The following is a 27489-nucleotide window of genomic DNA, read 5'->3' on the forward strand; positions in this document are numbered from 1 at the left end:
TCGTGGAAATTTTTGAAAATATAGAAAAATCACAAAATAAAGAATATTTGATTTTCAAAAACAAAAATAAAAAAAACCCCAAAAAGATACTGAAAAGAAACAAATCTTCTACTACTCATAGATACATGATTGTATAACAAAAAAATGTAAAAGATACTAAAAATACATTATCAGAATTGTGTTTGGCAAGGTTGCTGAACACAAAAATTAACACACAAAAAATGAGTTTGATTTCTAAATAGCAGAAACAGACAATAAAAATAAATAAAAGTTACAATGGCATCAAAAATGCAAACTACCTAAAAAAACCTAACAAATAATACATGTAAATCCACTGTGTGAAAAAGTATAAGATTTAATCGAAAAACAATAAAGACTGAAATAGAAATGCCATGTTCAAGGACTGGAAGGCTCCATATGATAAGAAACACACTTTCCCCAAAGTGATCTTACAGATTCAGTGAGATTCTACTCAAATTCACAAATGTTTTCAAGAAACTTAAGCTTATTCTAAAATTTATATGAAAGTGCAAAGGCTACAAATAGCCATGACAATCTTTAAGAACAAGGTGATGGACTAGCTCTCAGCAATGTCAGCTTCTATAAAGTTACAGTAACTTAGACTGTGATGTAATGATGCGGTCATAGAAAGCCCAATGTGCTGAACAGATGAGAGCCAGGGTTAGGCCTGTGCACGTCTGACATCTGATGGATGAAAGTGTTTTTGCAGATCAGTGGGTAAAATACGGACTTCACAGTAAGGCAGCACTGGAAAAAAGTGAAATGAAATCCTTACCTCACACATCATACACAAACACCTCTTCCACTTAGATTAAAGACCTAACTGGGAAAAGCAAAGCCATGTATGAGGTATTCGGAAGATAATACAGAACAATAGCTTTAAGATATCCTTCTGTATTACAAGGTCATAAATCAATAATAAGTAGACTACATAAAGGAAAGAGATTAAGTAAACACATTAAAGTTAATTTTTATTCATCAAAAAGTACCATCGAGAATGGGAAAAGACAAGTCACATCCTGTGAGAAGATATTTGCAAACATTTAACCAACAAGAATTGGTACCCAGAAGATGTAAGGAATTTCTGTGAACTGATAATAATGGGCAAAAAGACTGGAAATGCAAATTATAACAACAATTCATTCTTAAAGACCACTAAGATTAGCAAGAATGAATAAGCCTGACAAAATTAAGTATTACCAAGGATGCAAAGTGAATCTCTTATAGTGCTGGAGATGGTCCACTTTGGAAAGTAAGTTGAATGTGTACACAACCAATGACTTGGCATCGTTACTCCTAGAGAGATTCTCACATGCTCGTAAGAGACACGCACAGCAGTATTCAAGACAACATTGCTTGTGATAGCCAAAGCAAACAACAGAAAAACTACGAATGATCCAAATATCTATAAACAGTAGCATAAACATTGTAGTATATTCATTTACTAGTCATTAAATGAATAATTTTGAGATTGACATGAGTGAACCTCAAAAACATTAATACTGAGAGAATGTATAATGAAATGATATGCATAAAAATTCAAAAACAGGCAAAATAGTCTATTGGGTAGAGATACACACACAGTTGGGAAAACTGTGGAGAAGAACAAGTAAAAAATCATCACAAAAATCAGGATAGTGACTATTACGAGTAAGGCTATGTGATCGAGAAAGGGTACACAGAGGTCTTTTACTGGTGATGTTCTATATCCTAATCTGGCGCATTGGTGTTGGTGTTACTATTCTTTAAAATACACAATTACAAGTCATACACTTTCCTGTATTTACGATTTTTACAACAGAAAGAAATTAACGTCACATTTTCATTTAACTTTTGGTAATAAAATACTTTATTGGTACCGTTTAATGTCAAAAACATAGTAATGTTTACACTGCTCAACTTCCATATTTAAATTAAAAGCTTGTTTTAAAAAACAGGAGAAAAGAAAAAAAATCATTTGATTCTGTCAAAAAACAAGCCACAACTCACCTTTGCAAATAATTAGGTTCTCTCATTTTAAATACCCTAATTCACTGGTCTTTACAATAAATAACTATAAAAGGAGACGATGGCCTGAACAATTTTGCAGAGAATATTTTACACATCTTTAAAAAACAAGCCTAAATGCTACCCCAACTTAAAACTTGTAAGAGTAATTAGTAAGAGTTATTGTAAAATTGAATTCATGTAGCACCAAGAAACACAGGATTTATAATATCTGAGATAATAAGAGTAATGATTTATCCTCCATGAATTTTCAGGGGTTTATATACAAATAGCAAGAATTCAATATAAGTCTCTTTTAAAAGGCAAAGGTTAAAAAAATCTGTGCATGCCTCTCACCATGTCTCCAATTTGTTGAGCTAGCAATTGACCCTATGGTAAAAGACCCATGCGTGGTAAGTAACATAGTACAGTCCTATCTGAATATGATTTCTTATTCATCTTGTCTCATTCATGTAATTTACACCTCAATTAAAACACCACTCTATCTGCAAGTTATATATCTCCCTAAAATATCCTGCAATTCACATTTCCATTTAGACAACCTTCCTCTCCTCCCCTTTCCTTGAATCAGTGTGATCTAATGGTATACCTCATTAAATTGTTTGGTCTTTCTCCCTTCAGTGAAACTCCCCCTTAACTCAAGGTATTATAATGCAAATACAGATGAAGCATAATTAATATATTAGAAAAAAAGGATAATAAGTACATATGGATCCATGCTAAATGAGACAATACAAAGCAAAAAACACACAGTACCATGCTATGCTCATCTATTCTGAACCACAAGAAGGAGCCCTGGCTCATGTAAACTGCTGCTCCCAGACACCCCCGGTGTCCTGTACTCCAACATAATTATCTGTTCTGTTCAAGACATTTCCCTGTTTATCTCTGTTTGTTCAAAACAGTCTATAGCAACTTTGACTCCTAAACCTGAATATGATGATAAATTAGCAACACGTTATACTTTTAATCAAGTCTAACCTAAGTATTTTCTCCTATCACGCATTTGTTTAAAAACAGATATTCAGGGGGCTAACCAACATAAAGTTGAGGGGTTTTTAAGCTCTGCCTTCTCTTGACTAGTTGGGGATTTCAGATGCGTCATTTAACTATCCTATCCTCTGCTTCAGTGAAAAAGGATTCTGCAAGCAACTGACCAAAGATCCTCATTTAAAAACCAAGCAGGTTCACCCAGTGGTTGGCAGGTGAAGAGCCCTTGTCGACACACTCCACCCACAACACTCCATCCTCCTGCAGGAACACGATGCTCCCGACCCACCATCAGCACAACACATTCCATCCTTCAGCCCAGATGCACCCAGAACACACAGCAGAATATGAAGCCGGGTAGAAATTAACTCAAAACTACTCAGAACAAATACCAGATTTTGCTTTGTCAATGATTCCATAGTACAGTATTCTCACAAAACAGAGGCTTGTGTTACAATACTCCTCATACCAAGTTAAACTGCTAAAGTCAAGTCATGTCAGCAAGAACACAAAAGATAAGCATGTCTTCTCTGAAAGAGGCACTGCATCTGGAATTGGAATTAAGGCTAAATAAATAGTGCTGGTTTGTGGTTCAGACTAATGCGCCAATGATTACATTAACCACCAGCTTCGCTGTTTGTCCTGTATGCCTGTTTGTGAAGATGCGTCTCTATCTCCTCCCTGAAGACCAGCATTCCCAGGTGCGAGTGAGAGGCCTCGTTCATGGCTTTGGACTGGATGCACATGCGGTACTGCTCGGGAGTCAACTCATCAGCACAGCGTTTCTCATGCCAGAGGTGGAAAAGACCAGGGACTGGAGTCCGAATCACAATCAGGTCACCATGTAAGTATTTTCGATAAAGATGAACATCTTCTCCACCCCAACCTTTGACTTCCATGTCAAATCCACCTGCGGGATCAAAACTGACACTATTAAATAACTGCCTGATAAAGATGTAAACATTCTGCTTCAAATGAGAGGACATGGTATAGTCCAAAGACACCTAACAAGGAAATTCTTGTTTGGAAATCTGGTTACCAGCTGTATCTAGAAGCTCAAAGTCTGTTGTTGAAAGTATCAAAGTAAGATTAAATATTTGAGAATACTTTGTAAACTTCAAGGTTCTACATGAAATCTCTAGAAAGTCAAACAAAGGAGAAGGAAATATAAATCACCCATAACACCACCATTAATATTTTATTATGTTTTCTTTCAATCCTTTGAGATCCAAGTTTTTCTGGGTCACAAAAACTTTCCAGAGAGGAAAACTGAAGAAATGGCCAAGCTGGAGACACAAAATTGAGACTGGGCACACAGATGATTTAAAGCTACAGAAGTGGATGAAATTCCTGGAGTTTAGAAGGAAAACAGGACCCAGGTCTAAACGCTAAGAAATGCTGATATCTAGAGGGTAAACAGGCATTGAAAGACAAGTCAGCAAAAAAGACTGAGAGATGGCCCCAGAGGAGGGAGACAGTTCTGGAGAATGTGCTATCACAGTAGTCAAGTAAGGAGAGCACCTTGAGGAAGAAATGGTCAAGCATGTGCTGCTCAATTAAGAACTTAAAAAGAATCAAGCAGACCTGGCAACATAAATGTAATTTCCAGCCTTACCTCAAATGAGGGAGACAGGGTTCAGACTATTTTCAAACTGGTTTAAGCTGAACTAACTTCTTAAAGAAGCATGGTAGATACAAGCTATTTTGAGTTTTTTTGAAGAGCTAGAAAAATTTTTAAAAAACAGAGAAAAAAATTAATTCTTTAATTAAGAGCTAGGTTTCCAAATTATATCTTTCGTCAAATAATTCTAGGTCACTTAATTTCACACTCACAGGATGACTATCCTGAGATCGCTGAAAAGGATACTTTAAATAGTCACAGCTGTATTCAGTGCTGTGTCTGACATGTATGATCTTGGCTTTTCTTCCCTGTAAATATGAACCAGCTCTTCAAATATCAGAGATGGTATAGATAGTGAGAACAAACAGAGGACTTCTGGTTTCTGATTCAGCATGTACAGAGCTTAGAAGTCACCACTCCATCCTGACAAGTAAAAAGCTGGGCAAACTGCAAAATCAACCACTCTTCTCAGATCCCTCAGAGAAACAAAGTCACAGAGCAAATTGCTGCTCTCCCCCAAAGCGGAGAGGCAGATGAGTAAGACAACCACGAATATTAGAGAAGAAACCCACGAGCAGAAATCTCCAAGGGAACCAGTACTGGGGCAGGAAAATCTGAACCGTAATTGATGAATTGCTAGAGGCTCAGTGGAAAAGTCTGAGCTGGAAACTCCAGGGGGCCCAGGCAGGGAGGGGCCCCTGCACTTCTGTAAGTTCACCTCTAGGTCTACCAGGTTCTCACAGTGAGGACTGGAGAAAAATCCCATAGTGCTTCCAGGAGGAGGAGGAAAGTAACCATTCTGAAATATGCCAGAGCATTTTGTTCTTCTTAACAAGGCCTGCCCTCAGGAAAAAATATTTTACCAGAGTCTAACCTATCTGGGGGAAAGGATATACTCAACTCCAGCCCACTCCAGCCATCCTGTCCCACCTAAGGCTGGGGCAGTGTCTGAGAAACAATTGTGAAGTTCACAGTCCAGATTCACAGGCTCGCTAAAGGACTGAGACCTTATCACTGGACTATGAAACACTTCCTCTTCTTTCACATTTTTTAACATCACATCACTGAAGGCCTGTTTACGGCTATTTCCTTCACCCAGCACATCATGTTCAGCTATGAAGAAAAAAGTTAGGCAAACTACAAGTCAAAAACAGTTTAAAGAGAAAGAGCAAACATCAGAACCAGACCCAGATATGGCAGGAATGTTGAAACTCTAGGACTGGGAATTTAAAACTGTGATTAATGCTAAGGATGCTAATGAAAAAAAGAGACAACACGCAGGAACAGGTGGGTAATGTAAGCAGAGAGAGAGGTATTCTAAAAGAATCATAAAGAAATGCTGAAGACAGAAAACAATGTAACAGAAATGAATATCTTTGAGGGGCTCACAAGTAGACTGGACTTAGCTGAGGAAAGAATCTCTGAACTTGAGGACACACGCATAGAGACTTCTAAAACTGAAAAGCAAAAAGAAAGAAGACTGGGGGAAGAGGGGAAAGAAGAATAGAAAAAACAGAATAGGATATCCAAAAACTATGGGACAACTACAGAAGGTGTAACATATGTATAATGGGAATACCAGAAGGAGAAGGAACAGTAAAGGAACAGAAGCTCCAAATGAAAGAGGCCAAACTGCAAACAAGTGCTGCTGAGGGCAGGGGCCCCCTTTCTCACCCAGCCCGCCTTCACAGGGCAGAGGTTCTACTCCAGGAGGGAGTGTGGCCCTTCTGCTCCCACCTAATGTCCTGATAATAAAGCGGGGATGTCACACTGAGAGCAATGTGACACTGTCTCCCCCCACTCCCCAGCTCTGGAGCAGAGACTCAGAGACTTTTGTCAGGGGAAGGGGCAGTCCCTAAGAACAAATGCTCCAGAGCTTTTCCCAAAGGAATTGACTTTATTTGAAACAGAGTGCAGAAGTTCAGGCCAAAGGGGGTTCTTGACAATACTGGAGATTTTGGTGTAAACAATTAAGAGGAAGCTTGTAGCCCTATGAGAGCAAGCTAAAATGTAGGCCAGCTAGTTTACCAGAGAGAAGCAGGGAAAGAGACAGCCAAGCAGAGCCCTCCTAGAGGCCAAACAAACCTCAAAGACTTGCCTCAAAAACTATCCTGGGTTCAATTTAATTGTTCAGACTGTGGAGCAATCTATGTCCCAGAGCACTGTCAAAAACAAGAGAACAATCAGTGAGCAAATGAGTGCAGCCTAATAGTCAGGAGTGTCACCAACAGTGGCAGAGAAAAGAGAGAGTCAAAGAAAGCCCTGCTAAATCCAGCACCATCCCAGGATGACTGTGCACATGCACTGATGAGTGACACGAGAAGCTTCGTGTTGCTGGGAGGGAGAGAGTGGGGAGACAGAATTCACTGAAATAGTAAAAGCCAAATCAATAAATAAATCAGCAAAAACAAAACAAAATACAAGCTCTGGACACAGTAGGAATCAATATCTAGAATCAACACATTATCTAAAATGTCCACTTTCCAAAGAAGAAATTATGAGGTAGGTAAAGAAATAGAAAAGTGTGACCTGTATACAGGAAGAACAGCAGGCAACAGAATCTGCCTGTGAGAGGGTCCAGATGGCAGTTTTAACAAAGATTTCAAAATAATCATTATAAATATGTTCAAAAAATTAAAAGAAATCATGCATAAAGAAGTAACAGAAAGATGACAATGTCTCATCAAGTAGAGAATATTGATAAAGATAGAAATTATATATTAAAAAGAGAGAATTCTGGAGTTAAAAAGTACCATAATGCAAATGAAAAATTCTTTAGAGCAGCTCAACAGTAGATCTGAACTACCAAAAGAAGAATCAATGAGCTTGAAGATAGATCAACTGAGATTATACAGCATGAAAAAGGAGAAAAAGAATGAAGGAAAACGAACAGTCTGGAGAAATGTGGGACACGATTAACTGTCCTAACACGTATCTAATAGAAATATGAGGAGAAAACAATGAGAAAGGAGCAATAAGAAGTAACACAGGTCAGAAGGTGGTGATGCATCCTTAATGTTTACTAAGCAAGAAAACAGGGAAAAGGGTACCAGTTTCATTTAATAGTCTTTTTGTTACTATTTGCTGATTTTTCCATCACTTGTCACAAATATAAAAAGACAAGGTGGAGGAACTTCCAAAATAAAAGGCTTGATTATAAAAATGAAAGTAAAATGGACCTAAAAAGTAAATAAAATATATTCTATTAAAGATACACATAATGTATTCTAATACACTACAGCAAGGTAGCCCCTAAATGAATCAGGAGACATGGAATCAGGTTTCAGCCTGCTTCCTTAAACTACGCTTTGATGCTTTATTTTTTGCTGGGTAAGAGAATGAAGCTGGGTTGGGGCAGGTAGCTTAGATCAAATTCTTCATGGTCATCTCTGGTTAAGGGGAGTGGATGACTAAATCAGTGTTTCCAAGTCCCCCACTCCAACTTCAACCAGAGCTAGAAAGAGCAGGCTTTTTTTCCATTTGTTTTGAATACTGGGATTTTGCACTAAGTCCAAAAGACAAATAAAGGTGGTTTCATCTCTAAATAAAAAATATGAAAGCCGTGGACTAGATAATCCAACATTACTTCTAGCTGTAACAATCTGTGAGCACAACACCAAAGTTAGGTAAAGATTTTTTATAAGAGTACTCAAATGCAAATACGGGTATTTTATTTTATCTTTAAGACTTCATTCTTCTGTTCAAAGACACTAATTATAAACTCACTTTGACTTTCATATTTCCACATTCTTCTTTTCAGTTAATCTGAGACATTCAAAATTTAATAGGAAAACACTCAAATCTGAGATATTACCTTATCCTTAAACGTAAGGTACACTCACCAATGGTCAGGAAATCTGATCGATACTGACAAGTCATTCCAAAGCCAAAATCTCGCCAGAAGCCAGAATCCTTTTTGTGAACCTTAAGTTTAAAAAACAAAACTCAATTTAACCCCTCAAAAACTATACACTGTTTTAATCAACAATGAAACAAAATATTTTCCAAACAATACTTTTTCCTATCATTTATGTGATTATTAATGGATCACAATTTGTGTTATAAAATCCTTACAAAATTAACAAAAATATAGTAATCCCCATGAGCACAGGATTCTTGCCACTTTCAATTTAACTGAATTCAAGCCTTGTACAAGATGCAAGTTGAGGTTACTATTAATCAAATGGTGTGATGCCTGACCTCAAAGGGCTTACTTTTTTTTTAATTGAAGTATAGTTGATTTATAATGTTGTGCTAGTTTCAGGTGTACAGCAAAGTGATTCGGTTACACACACACACACACACATATTCTTTTCCATTATAGGTTATTACAAGAGATTGAATATATATATATATATATAGTAGGCCCTTGTTGTTTATCTATTTTATATGTAGTAGTGTGTATCTGTTAATCCCAAACTCCTAATCAACCCCTCATTCCACCTTTCCCCTTTGGTGACCGTAAGTTTTCTATGTTTGTGAGTCTATTTCTGTTTTGTAAATAAGTTCATTTGTATCATTCTTTTAAGATTCCACTTATATGTGATATCATATATTTGTCTTTATCTGACTTCACTTAGTATGATAATCAATAGGTCCATCCATGTTGCTACAAATGGCATTATTTCATTCTTTTTAGTGGCTGAGTAATATTCCATCTCACATATATGTATATATTCCATCACACACACACACATTATATATAGATACACTACATCTTTATCCAGTCACCTGTCAATGAACATTTAGGTTGCTACCATGTCTTGGCTATTGTAAATAGTGCTGCTATGAACAATGGGGTGCATGTGTCTTTTCAAATTAGAGTTTTTGTCTTTTCTGGATATACGCCCAGGAGTGGGATTGCTGGATCATATGGTAACTCTGTTTTTAGTTTTTTAAGGACTTTCCATACTGTTCTCTATAGTGGCTGCACCAATTTACATTCCCACCAAAAGTATAAGAGGGTTCGGGGGGCTGACATTCTATTTTAGGAGGATACCAGCTATACAAGCACATACCGTAACACACCAATCAATTCTACACAGTAGACCTCATTTGGTGCCTAGTCTGCATCTTTCCCCCACCCTCTTCCTGACTATATAGTTTTGCTCAGGTAATTTACCTGGCCCCATGAGCTTCAGGGACGCTCCATTCACCTGCAATGTCAGACTGGGCCATGAACACTCTATACCAGTGAGAAAGTCTCACCCCACTTACTGTAGGAACTGATTTACTAACAGGCATTAGACAAAATTCGGGCCAACATGCTAAAAAGGAAGGTTGTTGAGAACTTTGCAAAACAAAGCCCCCGCATTCTGCTGAGAGAGCTACTAGAAAGACACCTGCTCTCTTTGGATGCTGTAGGGCAGAAGCAAGCAAACTACTGCCTCCAGGCTACATCTCGCCTGCCATCTGGTTTTGTAAATACTTTTATTGGAACACAGCCACACTCACTTGTTTACAGACTGTCTGAGTGTTTTCGTGGCACAATGACAGAGGTGAATAGTTGTGACAGGCACTGTATGGCCTGAAATACCTAAAACATTTTCTATGTGGCTTTTTACAGAAGAAGTTTGCCAACCCCTGGTGTATGGTATAGATGTGACATTTGGAACTGCTGCGGTCCTTTTCCACAATGAAGGACACCAGCTTTAAAATGGAGCAGTCACCACTGAAGTTCAAGCAGAGAAAGAAAAAGAAAATCAGGGCTTTGATGGTATTGAGCTTGCAGAATTACATGAAAGCTGAATCCTGATAAACGTCCTTTTTAAATTCATTCATTCAACAAGGTTTAATCTATTGCACTTGGTTCTGGGAGCTGGGAGCCAGCAGACGTGACAAAGTCCCTGCTACCACAGAGCCTCTGTTTTGATGGAAAAATAGCAAATAAATAAATGTAAGTCTTACGTGGTGATACATGCTAGGAAGAAAGATGCCAGGACAAACAGCATGCTATAGAGAGAAATTTTAGATATAATGCCCACAGAAGGCCTTTCTGAGGAGGGACGCTGGAGCAGGGACCCTAGTGAAATCAGGAAGCAAGCTATGTAAATATCTGAGATCATTCCAGACAAAGCACGTACAATGGCTCTGAGGTAGAAGTGCACTTGATGTGTTCGACAAACACTAAGGAAACAATGTGGGAAGACCCCAGAAAGCAAGCGTGAGAAGAATGAGGCCCCAGGGCAAGAAATGACTATATTTTTCAAACATAAGCGGTATTACATTATTTCTATATGTGTATAGTAATGATCCAAAAGAGGCAAAATGTTAGGATAGGGGAGAATAAAAAATGGCTGGAGGGGCGTCCCTGTTTAGGCGTGAGGGATGAGCTCTATCTAGTTCACCAAAAAAGGACGAGCTGGCCTTATGAAGGGACGTGGGCAGTTCCTCCACCGGGAATGGAGAGAGGCTGGGGATGTGATACGGAGCCAGTGAGGAGGATGGATCTCATGACAGGAAAATAAGGAAGTGAACGTCTCACTGCTTCTCTTTTCTAAGTGAGATACGAAGCAGGATACGTGGAGAGTGAGAGTGGTGAGGGCTGCTGGCAGGTGGGAGGACAGTGTCACTGGCCCGCACAGCGAAGGACACAGAGTGGGTGGACTAGGGTGTGGCACGGGACCACAGGGCAGTCATACATTTAAAGCTATGCCCTGCAGTGGGACTGTCTCTCACTCTCTACCCACATTCTGCTGCTCTGGGGCCTGGTTGACAGAGCTGCCCTTAACTAGGTTGGGGTTTTAAGAGAAAACACTGGAAGAACAGAGAGATGAAGGAGATGAGTATAGAGCAGAAAAGAGGCTGTGGATAATGACTGACCATGGAGTCTGAGTTGTGTATGGAGGGAAGTGGGGATATGGGTGTGAGGAGGGTGACAGAAAGCAGAAAGACAGGCACCTCATCCAAACTGCAGCGTTCTAAGCCACTTCCTCCAAGAAATGAAGTTAGAGCTGGGATCTGAGAGGTTAAGTAGGAGTTAGCCGAGTGAAAGAAGTGCTGGGAGAAAGTTTTAGGCAAAAGAACAGTTTGTGCAAAGGCCTGAGATCAGAAAGAGCACTGTGGGTGAAAGACAGTGGGACTGAACACTGGAGTCAGAAGTAGAGGTGCCCACAAATGTGGAGCAGGGATTAGAAAACTTTCATAAAAAACTAGATGGTAAGTATTTTAGGCTCTGCAGTGCATAGACTCTTTGTCACAACTACTCAACTCTGCCACTGTAGTGTGAAAGAAGTCATTAAAGATAAATGATCAAATAAACATGCTGCATTCCAAAAAACTATTTATGGCCACTTAAATTTGAATTTCACATAATTTTCATGTATCATGAAGTATTACCCTTTAAAAAATACTTTTCAACCACTCTTAACTTATGGGCCATACAAAACTAGGCAGCAGGCTGGATTTGGCCTGTGGGCCACAGACTGCTGACCCCTGGCCTAGAGGGATCAGCAGGGCCACGTCAGAGAGAACCCCGTGTGCCTGGTCACCTGGTTTGGGCTTTATCCTAACGGCAATGGGAATTATCTGAAGAGGAGGAGCAGAAGGAGTAATGTGATCAGACGTTCTGGGGAGATCACTCGGCGGATAAGAGAGAATAGATAAGAAGAGAGAAGATGTAAGAAGGCAAGACTAGAGGCAGGGAGGCTGGTTAAGAGGCAACAGCTATAACCTGGGAATGGGAAGCTGGTGGTATAGACTATCATGGTATGTAGAGAAAGAAAAAATTCAGTGGATGTAAAAAAGATTTAGGATGCAGAACTGACAGAAGTCAGCAAGTGACTAAATGGGCAGGAGCAGGGGATGAGGGGGAAGGATCAGTCAAGATGGCAGCAGTCTGATGTCCTGACAACGGGTATGTGACAGTCCTCCCCCCGAGAGTGGGAGCCGGGGGAAAGGGCCAGCCCAGAGAGGAATGATGTGGAGCTAGGTTCTGGACATAATGAGTCTGAGTGATCCGTAGGGCAACACTGTGGAAATTCTTGCAAAAAGCAGAAATACAGTAATATTCAGGCCACTTCTGAGATGGGTAAAGACAGCCTGAAAGAGCTGCTGTGTAGAATGGAAAACCAACTTGAAAACAGAATGAACCAGGCAGTACTGAGGACTTGGCTCATGTAGGAGCTAATAAATGAAATACAAAATTTCCTTTTCCATTTGGGGGTGGGGTGGGGAGAGGAAGCCTTCTTCCCTGCTAACAGAAAGTAAAACTTCCTGAAGACAGCGTTTTTTCTTAATTGCGATCACTGCTATATCCCTAGCACCTAGAACAACGCACACATGGTAGGCTTTCAATAAATGAAAAAATAAATAAACTTATAGAGGTGTAACTTTTGTAGCAAAACCAAGATTAGGCTCTTATCTCCTTAGTTAAAATATAATCCTGGTGCAAAGTATTAAAACACTCACCCTGACATTTCTACCCCGTGCCAATTATGATTTTATAAATATTATGACTTCATTTATAACTTTAGTTTCTTTAAAAATTCTTCAAATATTATCAGGCTTGTGGAAAAGTCATTGGTTTTGTTTGATTTTTTAAAAAGCAGCACATTTTCACTGACGAAAGTAGAAGGAAACTCATTATTGTTCATAACCCCTGGTTGTTAATATTTTATTGCATTTTAATCTGTCTCCTAAGCAGGTGGGGGATACAGCTATCCACACATAACCTACATCTCCAGCCCTCAGCCCCTCACAGATGCCAGGTTCATGAATCCCCCTTTGGCACCTTCAATACACAACACAAACCTGTCATGCTCAAATTGAAGTTTTCATCTCTCCTCTTCCACTCCTGTCTTTCCCTTACTCCCCACATCCAATCCACCAGCAAGCTCTGTCAGCTCTGTCTCCAAATCATACCTAAACCTTTCTCCACAATCACCACCCTCACGTAAGCCACAGCACCTCCCCTGATCTACTGCAAAAGCCTAACTGGCTACCAGCAGCTAGAGCCATACACAGTCCACTCCCCGCAGAACCAGAACTCCCCAGGCTTTCCTTTCTACTGCATTTAGCATAAATTCAAACTCCTTACAGCAGCAGAACAAGCTCTATGTGACCTGGCCCAGCTGGGTGCCCCCTCGCCCACTGTGCTCCAGCCACCTCAGGAAATCCACTAGCTGTTTCTCCTGCCTGGAACCGCCTTCCCAGTCACTGTGTATCAAGTTCCTTCTTGTCATTCAGATGGCCCCTCCACAGCCCCATCTCAGGAAGGCCTCTCTGACCAAACAACCCAGAAACCACCTAATCACTCTTCACAGCTCAGCCTGTTTTAATGATCTGCATGATACTTATTAATTTTATTTTCTGTGTCTTCCTACCACACTAAAAATTCTTATGAACAATAACCATGTCTGTATGGTTCTAGGTGCTGTGTTCCAGTGGTGAATAATGGCTGGCATAGACTGGACACTGACTATCTGATGAATAAATGTAACAGAGGCAGTCTGCACAGCAGGTAAGAGGGAGACTGGAGCTACAGAGCCAGGGCTCCTGGCCCCATCTCGGCCCCTGTGCATTTGTAGGGGGGTGGGGGGGTGGGGGGACGGCACTCAACTGGGTCCTCATATGTAAAATAGGGGGAATAATAGCACCTGCCTCAGAGGTTGTTACAGGATTAAATGAGTTAATATGTATGAAAAACAACAGTACCTTGCACACAGAAAAAGGTACCAAAACATCTGCTATTATAGAATTAAAATATCAAAACAAATATAAATACATATATATACTATTTCCCATTTTAAACTTTACATTTAATTCTACATTCACACTCCTGTTCCATTTAATGAACATTTTCCTCTTGACACATAATATTTACCATGGTATATACTATAATTCAATTTATCATTTTATTATTAGTTTTGCTTGTTTTTAATGTTGTTAATATTATGCACATTGCTACTCTGCAGTTCTGCTACTACCTCAGGCAGAGACTCTCTGGAATGGAAATTACTGGGTTAAAGGGATGAACCTGTTTGAAAACTCCTGATTCAGAAAGCTCATGCTTCCCACACCACTGGTGGGATGGAAGAGCCCCCATCCTGCCAGCCTCACTCACATGGCTGCTTTTAAAAACAGTGATTTTATAGCAAAAAAAAAAGTAATTGCACTGCTGTTTTAATTTATTCTTATAAGAATGACTTAAATATATTTATTGTGAATTATCATCAGCTGTCTTTTACCTGTTTTTTTCCCCATATTTCATATTTATTTGTAATATAGCTAAACATTATGGAGAGCAAGCTTTCTTCTTGTGTTTGTAAGGAGATAAGCTTAGAAAGCTTAAATAACTTGCAATGGTTACAAAGTGAAACTAGAACTTGAAGTGGAAGTTCTTAAACTTATTTTTCTATACAACATCTACAATGAATCTGCATTCAAATCATTCTTTGCCCACACCCTCCCAAACCAGACAAGATTATTAGCTCTTCACCCTAACAGGTTGAGTTCATTTTGCACTTTTTTGGGTTTGTTTTTCAAGTAAAATTTTTTACAGATGAACTTTTTATGTTGAAATATTTTTTCAGGTTTACAGAAAAGTTGTAAAATAGTAAAAAGTTCCCAGATGCTTCTCATGTAGCTTTCGGCTTCCCCTAAATGTTATTAGCTAACATTGTTGTGGGATATTTGTCAAAGTTAAGAAACCAACACTGGTACATTACTATTAACTAAACTCCAGACTCTGTTTGACTTCCACCATTTTTTCCTTTAATGTCTTTTTTCTGTTCTAGGATCCAGTCCAGGGGACCACATTTCATTTGTTATGTCTCCTTAGACTCCTGAGAAACTGTGACAGTTTCTCAGTTTTGTTTTTGATGATCTTAACAGTTTTGAGAAGTGAAGTATTTTGTAGGATGACCCTCAGTTTGGGATTGTCTGAAGTTTTTCTCATTAGGGTAGGGTTGCAGGTTTTTGGAAGTAAGACCACAGGGCTAAAGTGCTCTTCTTGTTACATCGTATGAGGGAGGACATGACAACACTGGTGATGCTAACCTTCATTACTTGGTTTAAGGTGGTGTCTGCCAGGTTTCTCTGCTAAATTTAGTTTTTCTATTTTCATACTTGTTTATTGGGAAGTGAGTCATCTATCTCCACCTTCTGGAAAAGGGAGTATCTACAAAAGTTATTTAGAATTCTGGTTCAATCCTCCATACCTCCATTAAAAAACAAATACATAAATAAATCAACCAATTTATTCATTCATTTATTATTATTTATCTATTTATTTGCTCACAAATTTATTTACGTCAGTAAGGATTCATGGATATTTATTTTATGCTTGGCGTTATAACCCAGTACTATGTGATTTATTTTGTTGCTCAAATTGTTCCAGATTTGCCGCCGGGAGCTCTTTCAGGCTCTTGTGCCCCTTTGACGTACCCTCATCCTTTTGTTGCTTGAATATTTCCTCACTTTCTGGAGCTACAAGATGCTCCAGGCTCCTCTATTTCCTGTCTCAGCATTAAGATCTGGGAGCTGGGTGTGCTTATTACTGTAAAGAAGTCACTGCTTCTAGACCCTCTTGGGACAGAGCTAGGTAATACACATATGTATACCATGTATGTACCCCTTGACTTTTTAGTTTAAGCTGCTATTAATTTCTCTTTTATTATGTGTTTCATTAACAACTATGTAAACAAAAGTTTTACTGGGTTTTTGTTGCTGTTGTTGATCACTATTTTATTCTCAGGTCTTTCTCCTTCAATGTGTTCATTTCTGATTCAACTGAATTAGAAAAGGCCTGTGAGAAGTAAACTCTGAGTCTTTCAATGTTCAAAATGTCTATTTTGCCCTCAAATAGGTCAAATATGGATTCTAGAACTGAAGTTATTTTTCTTCACAATGTTCAAGGTATCTCTTTATTGTTTTCTAGCACCAGTATCATCACAAAGAAGGCAAATGCCAACCTGATCACCATTCCTTTGTAGACAAGCTAGGTTTTGCTATTTTTGGCGTCTCTGGAAGGTATTAGGATTGTCCCTTAACTTCTGCTCTCGAGTGCCAGAAGACTTATCTTTCCTTGGTTCTTTGATGTTTTCTTCTATTTCCTCCCTGCTCTGTCCTGTCTCTTCTCCCCCTTCTGGAACACCTACTAAACAATCTGGGAACTTCTGGATTGATTTCCCAGGTCTCAATCTTTTTCTTACATTATCTCTTGGTCTTTATGTGCCCAGTTGGCCCATCTTCTAGTTTACAGATTTGTTTCAACAGTGACCATTCTGCTTTCAGCCCATTTACTGAGTTTTATATTTTCACAATTTTCAAGTCCTGACTCTTTTTTAGCAACAAATACTGTTTTGTGAAATTAATGTTTTCTCTAATTTCCTTTAAGACATACTTAATTTAAAGTTGTTTCTATCTGTATTCCTATTCTCATGTGTTAATTTTCCTATTTATTAAGATTTCGTACCTCTTTCATAATGTTGGTTTCTGTCAAATGTTTTGCTAAGTCTTGGTTAGCTGCTACTCATTTTTGTTTCAAAAATCATTGTTCAAAAACCCATGGCTGCTAGTTATGATTGCAAGGGTCTATCTCCAGTAACAGTGGAGGAAGGGCTAAATGTGGTCTCGGGCAGAATGTGCCAAAAGCAGCTCACGTTTGGAGTCTGGGGCTCCCTATCCACCTTACAACTCGTATTCCGAGGACCCTACTCTGCCTCTCTAGCTCCAGGGTCCAGCCTGTGTATCTGCGATGCCTGTTGTTAAGCACCTCTCCTGGAGAAGTATACATACTTCACCACTCCCTGTCTTCTGAAATGAGCCCGGAGGATGCAAGGTAGCCCCATCTTCAGTGTTCTCCTGAAACATTCTAGACTGTTCTCTTATGACAACTATTGTCATCTTACAGAAATTTCCCAAAATTTAGATCCACTAATGGAATTTCTCTCATTCCCCAATACTAACATGCCTTTTTATTTTTAGCAATTCATTCTCACAAAGCATTGAGGGTGTTAGATAAGGCAGATGTGGATGCTCAGTTTGCCATTTTGCCCCCAATTGTATCTGTGCTCCTAAGTAATACTAGACTACAGATAAGGTAGAAGTGTACGTGTACGTGTGTGTACGTGTGCGTGTGTGTGTGTGTATACATGCTTTGCCAGGGGTTGGTATGAAGATAATGTTGGCCTCATAAAATATATTAAGTAGATCATATGGCACCAATATTACCTGTTCTTTGAACGTTTGGAAAAACTCACCAGTGAAACAGCTATGTATCTTCGGGTAACTGTTTGATAACTCTTCTAATATTTTAAATTGCTCTTAGTCTCTTCAGAGCTTCCATCTCTTTTATTCATAAAATGCTTTTATAAAATACTAATATGAACTTAATTCATACTAATATTTTATCAATTCTCAAATCCTTCCTTTCATTTAGAATTTTTTAAACTTACTATATGAAACTGATTTCTCTCAATGTTTTCTTATTCTACCAATGTTTTCTTATTCTAATTTCCTATGTTGTGTTTTCCTTTTTACCCTAAATCTGCCCACTTTATGATTACACTTTTTCTGCAAATAAAGAATAAGCTCCTATGTTTGTCAACCTATTAGTTTGGTTCATTAATTTCTGCCTTTGTCTTTATTTCTTTCTCAGTTAGTTTTCTTTTTTTTTTTTAAAAAACATGTTAAATTATCTTCTTAGTTCATTTATTTCCATTTTTTCCTAATATTAACAATAAAAGATTAGGCTAAATACAATATAGTAGCCTAGACTGGATCCTGGAAGAGAGAGGACGTTAGTAGAAAAACTGGTGAAATCTCAATAAAAACTATAGTGTAATAAGCAGTAACTTTCCGAAGTTAATTTCTTAATTTTGACAAATGAACCACAGTCATATAAGATGTTAGCAATAGGGGAAGCAATAGGGGAATAGGTGAAGTACAGTGACTCTCTATACTATCTTTCCGACTTTTCTGTAAATCTCAATTACTTCACAGAAGTTTATTTAAATTTTTTCCCAAAACTTATATAACTTTGTCAATAACTGTAAGTTCTGATATATGGCATTCCTATTCCAAGACTTTCTAAGTAATTTCCTGTAGTATATTATTCCTTCTTATTTATTTAGTAGTTTTAATTTCTAGTTAGTAAGTTTTTTAAAATTAAAATTTATTTTTAGTATTACTAGAATTAAGTTGGTAGAAATAGATAATTTTCACATTCTAGAACATGAGTATTTCTCTGTGGCCTAAACTCTGCCCTCACCCAATGACATTTAATTCTGAAACAATACAAAAGCATTTTATGGAGGTGGGTAGACTATGGATATGCGTTTACAGTAATTACAGTTTTTAATTGAAGCTTTGTTTTCTACTTTGTTGTGAAACAAACATAAAGGAACCTAGCAAGGATCTTTGAGGCCTTTCATAACCAAGTCTTACCAGCTGCTGCTCCACAGGCGGTGGCACATCCTGATTGGCATAAACGATGGCAGGGTTGTAAAGACTGAACACCACAGGGTAAAACACCTTCTTACCTACAAATTAAAATATATGTTTACATACAAAAAGAAGTCATAAAATAAACCACTGATGTTTATTGCAATATCTACTAAGACTTTGTTAAAGTGTTTGTTACATATTGTAATTTTATTTTATTAATGTTGTATTTTATCAATATTCAGGCTACTGAAAACTCATGTTGATGAACACGATGATGACTTCATAATATATCAATAAGTTAGACTATGAAACTATAACCCTGCAAAAGAACAGAGAAAAAAAGACTATAAAGAGTGCTCTATTCCCTTGTGATACATTTATACCCTTTGACTTTGGGGAGATACACAAAAGCATTTTCTCAGCTGTTCATTAGGTGAGCCATTAATTAATCATTATTTCATTGAATTAACAGTAATAGATAAAGGTTAACCTCTGACAATCACCAAGAGACTTAGAAACTTCTGTTAAATCCACTCTCCAAAATAAATCATAGGAACAGTGAATCCAAAGGATACTGTATCATGGATATACAGAGAATAATTAAAATATAGAACTGCAGATTGATCTGAACAAGATTTTGAAACCCTGGGAAAATTAAGAGTTAAAAATATCCGATGTGATAGCCCCCTTCAAAAGCCTTTGTCATGAGCATTCAAACTGTTATCAATGAAGGGACCTTTAAAGCTAATCAACTAGCCCACCTCCCCTCAATAGAGACCCCCTTGCTGAGACTGGCCTCAATCAGAAATGATAATATGAAGTGCTCAGAAGCTGTCAACGACCCTGCAAGTAATGGGCAGCCTTTTATTACAAGATCCCTAGCAAATGTTTAACTCTTCGTTAGAATCCACTTAGGAAAGGGGAGCTTGATTTCCCAGAGGCAATTCTATTTGTTTTACATTAAAGAAATAATGTAACATTATATAAAATATTTTATATAAAATATTTCTCTTATATTAAGCAAACACATCTCCTTCAGCTTCTACATTCTGGGCTTCATCCTGTCTGGTGTAAAAAAAAAAAAAAAAAGTAAATCTAACCCACATTTACTCACTAGGTCTCACAGGGTTCCTGACAACTATCCCTAAATAAATTGACTTGTAAGAAGGTAGTAATTTGAATGATATGAGTAGTTCTATATCAAAAACATTTACTGTGAGATTTTTTTTAATACAGAAAACTTCCTTTTCATATTTAAAGTAATATTTGATACATAAAAATGTCATTTGCTCTTATGTTTTTGAAAACTATATACAACATAAAACAAAGTATAAGTAATCATCCCCAAATGCACAGTCTGGAGACCAAGCACCAACTGATCCTCAACCCCCGTAAGCGTGCACGCCCGTAAGTGTGCCGGCACCATCTGCCTGAGGTACAGTGCTGCTGACTCTCACACATCACACTGTTGGCTTGGCTCTTTTTCTAATGGGTGCTGCTTCCTCCTTGTCAATTTCATGACTTTTTATTTCTTTGCATGTGTTTATTTAGATTCAAATACAGACACTGGCATTTGGCCATAAGAGAACAAGGGGTATGAACTTGAGGGGCAAATTTTCACTTTTCTACTTAAAATTCCAGTTAAATTATGCCTAATATAACTCAAAAAAAAAAAACATAATTAACTTGATTCAAAATATGAGACATGCTGACACTGTTTTAAATTCTACACTCAACTCACCCACCACCATTTTACACACCTGGCTCAGCATTCAACCGGCAGCTGTTAAGGAATTCGGCTGAGAAATAGATGTCAACATCACAGAAGAACATCAATACCTCTCCCTTGTCCCAGGCTCGAGCACCCACATTTAGTCCTCGTCCACGGTTAAATTCTTCATTCAATGAGACCAAGGTGTAATTGTGAAAATCAGACTCACTATAAGGAAAGCACATATAACAAATGGTAAGTTCCATTTAAAGTTGACTTCCTTCAACACAACTTACAAAACATATTTTACACTTCAGGTTATTTACTATGTTGGTTCTACATTCATACAGGGAAAGGCAATCAGGAGCTTCATGTGTATGACCATCATCAAGGACAGATACTCACTAAATGCCCACATTTGAGGCAACATGCTAGTGGTGTGAGGTTAATAAGCGTTGAGAGACCACTACCCTTCAGGATCTTAAAAACCTACTGGGAAGATAAGAAATATACACAGGGAAAAATAGCCATCATGTTTGGTAATAAATAATGCAAACCTCATGAATGATACATACAAAGGGTGCTCTTCTCTCAAGTCTGTCATATCTTTGCTCAAATGTCCCCTTATCAGAGGGATCTCCTCATGCTGTATGTGACGTAGCCCTAAGCTCCCTTCTCTTTAACGTCTATCCCCTTGCCCAGCTTTGTTTTCCTCAGTACCACCAGACATGTCTGTTCGAGTGTCTTCCACTAGAATGTAAGCTCCATGAGAGCAGAGGTTTTGTTCTGTTCACTACTATGGACACAGTGTCCCTCAGAGAGTAGGAGTTCAATAAATATTTGTTGAATGAATGAATGAACAGCAGTTCTGAGAAAGAAAAGATTGCTTTTGTCTGGAGTAGTTAGAGAAGATGCTAGAAGCAGAATTTAAGTTATGCCTTGGTTAGAATCCTGAATTCAGTGGTGAGTATAAAGGTCATTCCAATTAATTCTTCTCAAAGGCAAGGAGGCAAGAAAGTAGAAAGCAATTTAAAGAACAGGGATGAGACAAATCAGATTGGAACAGAGGGGTCCTAAAATGGGAACAGTGAGAGAAGATCAGAAAAGGGTCAGACTGAGGGGTACCTTCTGTGAGAAGTTAAAGCCAGTGTTCTAAAGGCAAGGAGGAGTCAGGGTTTTTCCACTAGGGCAGTGGTTCTCACAGACAAGTCCTTGCATCCACAGCATCAGATTCCCCTGGGAACGTGTTAGAAATACAAATTCTCAGGCCCCACCCCAGTCCCCTGCATCAGATACTAGGGGAGGAGCTGAGCATCTGTCTCTCTCTTGGGACAAGTCACTCCAGGTGACTCTGATGTTAAAGTTGGAGAACCGCTGTACTAGGGGATAGCTGGATCAAAAAAGCAACATTTAAAAAAGATTACTCTTACAATAGTATAGAATGGGGAATGGAGAGATGGAAACAAAGACTCAAATAGTGCATGGAGTGGACTCCAGGGGCTCCCCTTTTACAGGTTATAAATCTCTCCCTTCTTTGGGGGAAACTTCTGATCACCACCTCACACTCCCCAGCACCAAGTGGAGGAACTAATCATAGAATAGCCCAACCACAGTAATTTCCTAGGGACCGGACTAGACTCAAGCTGGGCCAATCACAATACCCCCACCCCACCTGGCCATAGTGACTGGCTCAAGAGTGGGCAAAAGTCCTTCTCTGGGATTTGCTCAACTGGACCTGGGAGAAAGCTCTTTTCTCTCTGATGGTAAAGCTGAGAAGATGTGAGCTCAGAGCTGCCAACAGCCATATACCTCACATGTGGAAGAAGCCACTCTGCAACAGGAGAATGAAGTCAACATGCAGAGAAAAACAGGTAAGAAGACAATAAGAGATTCTGATGGTATTTGAGTCTCTGGTCCCAGCTCCTAAGATACCAAAGCTGTTTTGGTTTTCTTCATTAAATCTGGTTATAATAATCCCTTTAATTTCAGGAGTTAGTCAAGATTCTTCAATAATGCTCCCATTTTCCTCAAGCAAGTTTAAGGTAAGTTTCCATCATTTGCCACAGAGGAATCTGGATTAATGCAGGGACAACTTTGTAATAACAACGTGAGCCATTAGCACTTAGTAGGTGATCTGAAAATGGTAAGGAGGGAAGAGATAAGGGAAGAAATGGAGGGAGGGGGAACCTGGGTTAGAGTGGTGGCTGCAGCAAGGAAAGGACAGAGCAGAGGTCCTGTGCAGTGAGCAGGAGCTGACAAATAAGAGGTAAAGAATGAGTGAAGACTCTGGCTCTCAGACATCAAGCCCAGGGGATCGTGAGAATGGTCTTAGTCTGAACTGAAAGGGGGCCATCAGGAGGAGGAGCTGATGAAAGGGGAGGAGAAGACAGTGTCTGTTTTTTATACTCCAATGCTGTGAGAGTCCCTTTGGGGTAGGAACTGCAACTCCTTCCTCTGGGCCCAGTCCTATCCCAGCCACCCCAGTCAGACTCCCGAGCAGTGTACCTGGAACATAGTCGGTGGGACTCAATGAATGTTAGTTGAACGATTCGAGAAGAATGGCCGGCCAAATCTGGACTCTTAGGGAATGGCCACAACTAGCAGAAAGGTAGAGAAGCAAGTAAAGGATACAGAGTTGATGTGGTCAGAAAAGACAATCAACCTAATATCTTACATTATAACATATCTACATTTACAAAATATTTACATTTTACAAACATCAGAGGAAAGTTTCAAGAAGGGAGTACTGGTTAGGTATCAAATGTAAACAAACAATCAAGGAGGATGACAGAGAAAAGCCAGATTGTGGCAGTTAGGTCATAACTTTGGGCCCATAACTTAGAGATAAAAAGGTTGAGAAGCTACAGGATTAATAATGGAGTATTAAGGAATTACTAATTCATTCATTCAAACCTCTGAGCACCTACTATGTGCCAGGTACTATGAGTTGCTGGGTTAGAGAACTACCGTTCTGTGAGGTTTAGCTGTGAAAGGACAGAAACCTAAGAGTAGCTACTGGGAACCGTAGAGTCAGGCAGGGGTCTCTGAAGGATAGGGGAGTCCTAAATAAGCATCACTTGCAGGGTGAGAAGGAACTTAGGAAAATGAAAGGAAAGAAGGGTGGCAAGTAAGAGACAAGCTCAGGAGATGAAATCAAAGTGAAGAGGTTAGATTTAGAAAAAGGGAAAGAGTTCAACGGAAGGAAATGAAGAATAAATGGAGGCAAATATACAGAAGGTGAGCGGGCCACAGAGTGAGAGCACCCAGATCAGCTAGGCTGTCTGCTAAGAGGCTAAGGGAAGATGAGTCATCTAGAGTTGCACGAGTGAACTCAGGGGTGAAATGAGGAACTTGCTACCACCACCACTCACATGCTCAGCTAACAGCAGCTATTCAAAATTATTGACTCATTAAATATCTGAAATACTCATTAAATATCTGAAATTCTCATTCTTCTAAAGTTATATATCAAGGACTTCAATGCAAACATGCCTCACCAACCTTGCGACAGATTCGAGGATAGACTTGACTTCAGATAGTCCTTCTTTACCAAAATACACCACTGTGAGATGAATTCTCTTGTCCTGATGAATACATACATCCCTAACAGAATTGAAAAAGAGTTCATTCAGGAAAATACATAAGGCACTAGTCATTCAGAAAGCAATCACATGAAGCTTTAACAAGAAAATGAACGAAGCATTTCTTACGTAGGATGAAATCACATGGAGCTTTAAGTGAAAATAAAACTGGCAATATTGCTGAATTATTAAAGGCGTCACAGCAAGCACATGACAACATATATGTCTAAATGAATGCAACACTTGAAGGGGCATGTAAGCAGCACAAGAAGTCGCCATATTTCAAAACATCTTTGGAGCTTTTGCTTTGGCATTGCCTTCAGAAGCAAGTTACAAGCTGCTCAAGGAAATAAGTTCAATCAGTTCAAAAGCAAATAAATAAATAATTCAAGTTTTGAGTCAAAAGGTATTTTGTCTTCAGACTGCCTAATTCCAGAAATTATACCTATTGTCAAGGAATAAATATTTGCCATGACTGAGATTATTAACTATAAAGAATAATGTAGCATCTGAAGATAATTCCAAGACAGGCAATTAAAAAATGTTTTAGGAAGTCAGATTTCAAGTGAGCAATTTCAAAAAGATGAAACTCATTTGGAAGCATGACTTTTAGATATTCTGAGAAATTCTGCAACAGAATTGTGTAACTAACTTTTACATTCAACAACTTCAATGAGAACAAAGACTGGAATTACGAAGTTATTAAAAAAAAGCATATTAAAGTATTAAAAACATGACAACTGTTAGAGTAAAATAAAAAGTAAAACTTTCAAGTAGTTACCTAATATGAAGCTGTTAATTTTTTTTAACACTTCAGCATTTAAAAAACCCAAATTTAATGATCAAAAAAAGAAAAAAATATTTAAAAAATGTTATAATCTCTGCTTCCCAAGATGGAATAATGTTCTCCCATCTTTCACTTGAATATTTGTATTTCCAAAATTTCTTTCAATTTTAAAATTCAAATTGTTCTCAGTGGAATTTTCTGGAGAGATAACAATGTTCTATATCTTGATTGAGGAGACAGTTACATGAATGTACACATTCGTCAAGTCATGAAACCTCTATATTTAGAATATGTGGATTTAATTGTTTGTAAGTTATTCCTCAATAAAGTTACTTTTAAAAATTCAACTTGTCCTAAAATGAATTAAAACACAATTATAAAGGTCATCAAATTTAGTTTCTAATAATTGTCACCCTCAGTTTACTTCATAGTTCAAATTGTCAAAAATACAATATAGTACACATACTATAAGAAAAAAGGGAACATCAAAACATAAAGTTCCCCTGAGCCTGCAGAATTACTCTGTAATTCTAAGTCATCATACTCAGTGAAGGTAAGTTAAATAAAACGGCAAGAAATATGCTTTTTTTTAAAGGAGCACTTAGCCAAATCACTAAGCCTTGAGAGTTACCTGAAGTTCTGCATAAACTGCGCGAACGCTTCAGTCCTTTCAGCAAGTGGCACGATGATATTAATAATTGACCTAGTAATGTCAATCATCTCGCTTTTCACTTTCATGAGAGGTCCAAAAGGGCGGAAGAGGGTCACGTGTCTATATTCCATAAGGTCTGCTTTCTTAAAAAAGAGCTCATACTGTGTGCCCTTATCTCTCTCAGTACGATAATAACCTAAAGGAAAGAGTTAGGAACAAAGATGTCTCCATGTCAAAGTTTACAAATTCAATGTGGCTACTGATTTCACCCAAATATCAAGAATGCAAAACCAAACTTATAGGAGTTTTATTTATTTGTAAAAATATTTATCCCCACTGTACAGTCGGTAACAACTATTTCTTTAAAAGGAGAGGTTAAAAAAGCATTCACCACTCCGCTAGAGTATTCAATCCATAAAATATGCTCCAAATGACAGTGATTCCTTGGGGAGGGTATAGCTCAAGTGGCAGAGTGCAGTCACACTATGTACCTTGGCATACACAAAGTCCTGGGTTCAATCCCCAGTACCTCCTCTAAAAATAAAATAAATAAGTAAACATAATTACCTCTCCTCCCAATTAAAAAAAAATGACAATGATTCCTTTTTACATATGACTTTTTAAATAGCAGAGCCTATCAATACAAAACCAAATGACGAAAATAAAGAAATTACTTATAGCAATACTAAATTCTAGACCTGAGAGTCACAATGTCTATTAGTCGGTTCAGCTTAACAAAAACGAATTGAGTGCATTTGTGCCAGGCACTGATGGTATAAAGAGCGATACATGTCCCAGTTCTGAGGAAGGGTCAGCTGAGTGAGGGTGATAGAGAAATAAAGAAATAATATTACAGTGATATACACATGCAAACATACACATTCTGAACAGAGCAAAGTCAGACGAAAAGTTAGCATAAATTTAAACATGGTGATTTGAGATGCCTTTAGGAAAAAAGTATGGAAGTCTCCTGGGCAACACTGAGGAGAGAGGTTAGACTTACAGAAGTGTGAGTCAGTCAACATCTGGGAATAAATCAGTGAACAAGTCCCACTCCTCCTGAGACTGACAGTCTAACAGGAGATGGGCAATGCCATATACTATGAAAAGTGCTTTGAGAGAGAATACAGGGTAGAGGTCACAAGAGCACAAAAGTGCTTTGAGAGAGGACACAGGGTAGAGGTCACAAGAGCACAAAAGTGCTTTGAGAGAGGACACAGGGTAGAGGTCACAAGAGCACATAGGAGGCACTGCTATCTTAGACTTGCAGGTTGGAGATGCCTTCCCAGAAGAAGTGACATCTAAGCTAAAGTCTGGAAGAGGAACAGGAGTTACTCAGTCATTGTCAGTAATTATTTTTTTTTTTGGTGAAGGAAGAGGTACAATGGAGAAAAAGTGAGGGACAAAATATGTTTCATGCAGAGAAAAATCCTGTAAGTGACAGAATCCAAGGAGAGTTATAAGAAAAGCAGAAGCTGTAGAAATAAAACTGCCATAGGTTCCTTTCTTTTTAGGCGGACATGAAGACATTTTATACATCTTAGTTAGTTATCTTATTTCCTCTGTAGCTTTCAATTCTGCCATAAGTTACAAACATACAGAGTCAGAAGACAAAAAGCTGAGCATGCAGAAAAATTAGAAGAGTTCTGAAAGAAACAACCCATCAAAAATTGCAGGAAGTGACAGCAGCAGAAAGAGATGGCTATAGGCAGAAGATAGCTGAAATGCCAC

General features: G+C 38.4%; 1 protein-coding gene across 4 annotated transcripts in view; it reads right to left on the reverse strand.

Annotated features, from left to right (window-relative positions):
- CSGALNACT2 (chondroitin sulfate N-acetylgalactosaminyltransferase 2) overlaps positions 1 to 27489 on the reverse strand; it is a 49281-nt gene that overhangs the window by 6156 nt on the left and 15636 nt on the right. For 2 of the 4 annotated variants that reach the window (XM_032491773.1, XM_032491772.1), the window contains exons 3-8: positions 25738 to 25954; positions 24240 to 24341; positions 20788 to 20966; positions 19028 to 19122; positions 8482 to 8563; positions 1853 to 3928 (exon numbers count right to left, since the gene is read on the reverse strand). In XM_032491773.1, the coding sequence (XP_032347664.1) occupies positions 3636 to 3928; positions 8482 to 8563; positions 19028 to 19122; positions 20788 to 20966; positions 24240 to 24341; positions 25738 to 25954 (968 nt within the window). In that variant the 3' untranslated portion in view covers positions 1853 to 3635. Of the gene's footprint in view, positions 1 to 1852; positions 3929 to 8481; positions 8564 to 19027; positions 19123 to 20787; positions 20967 to 23243; positions 23336 to 24239; positions 24342 to 25737; positions 25955 to 27489 lie in introns of those variants that run through there. The other 2 variants (XM_032491774.1, XM_032491775.1) reach the window with 2 other exon arrangements.

The sequence above is a fragment of the Camelus ferus genome, chromosome 11 (assembly GCF_009834535.1).
Source record: "Camelus ferus isolate YT-003-E chromosome 11, BCGSAC_Cfer_1.0, whole genome shotgun sequence".
Taxonomy (NCBI): domain Eukaryota; kingdom Metazoa; phylum Chordata; class Mammalia; order Artiodactyla; family Camelidae; genus Camelus; species Camelus ferus.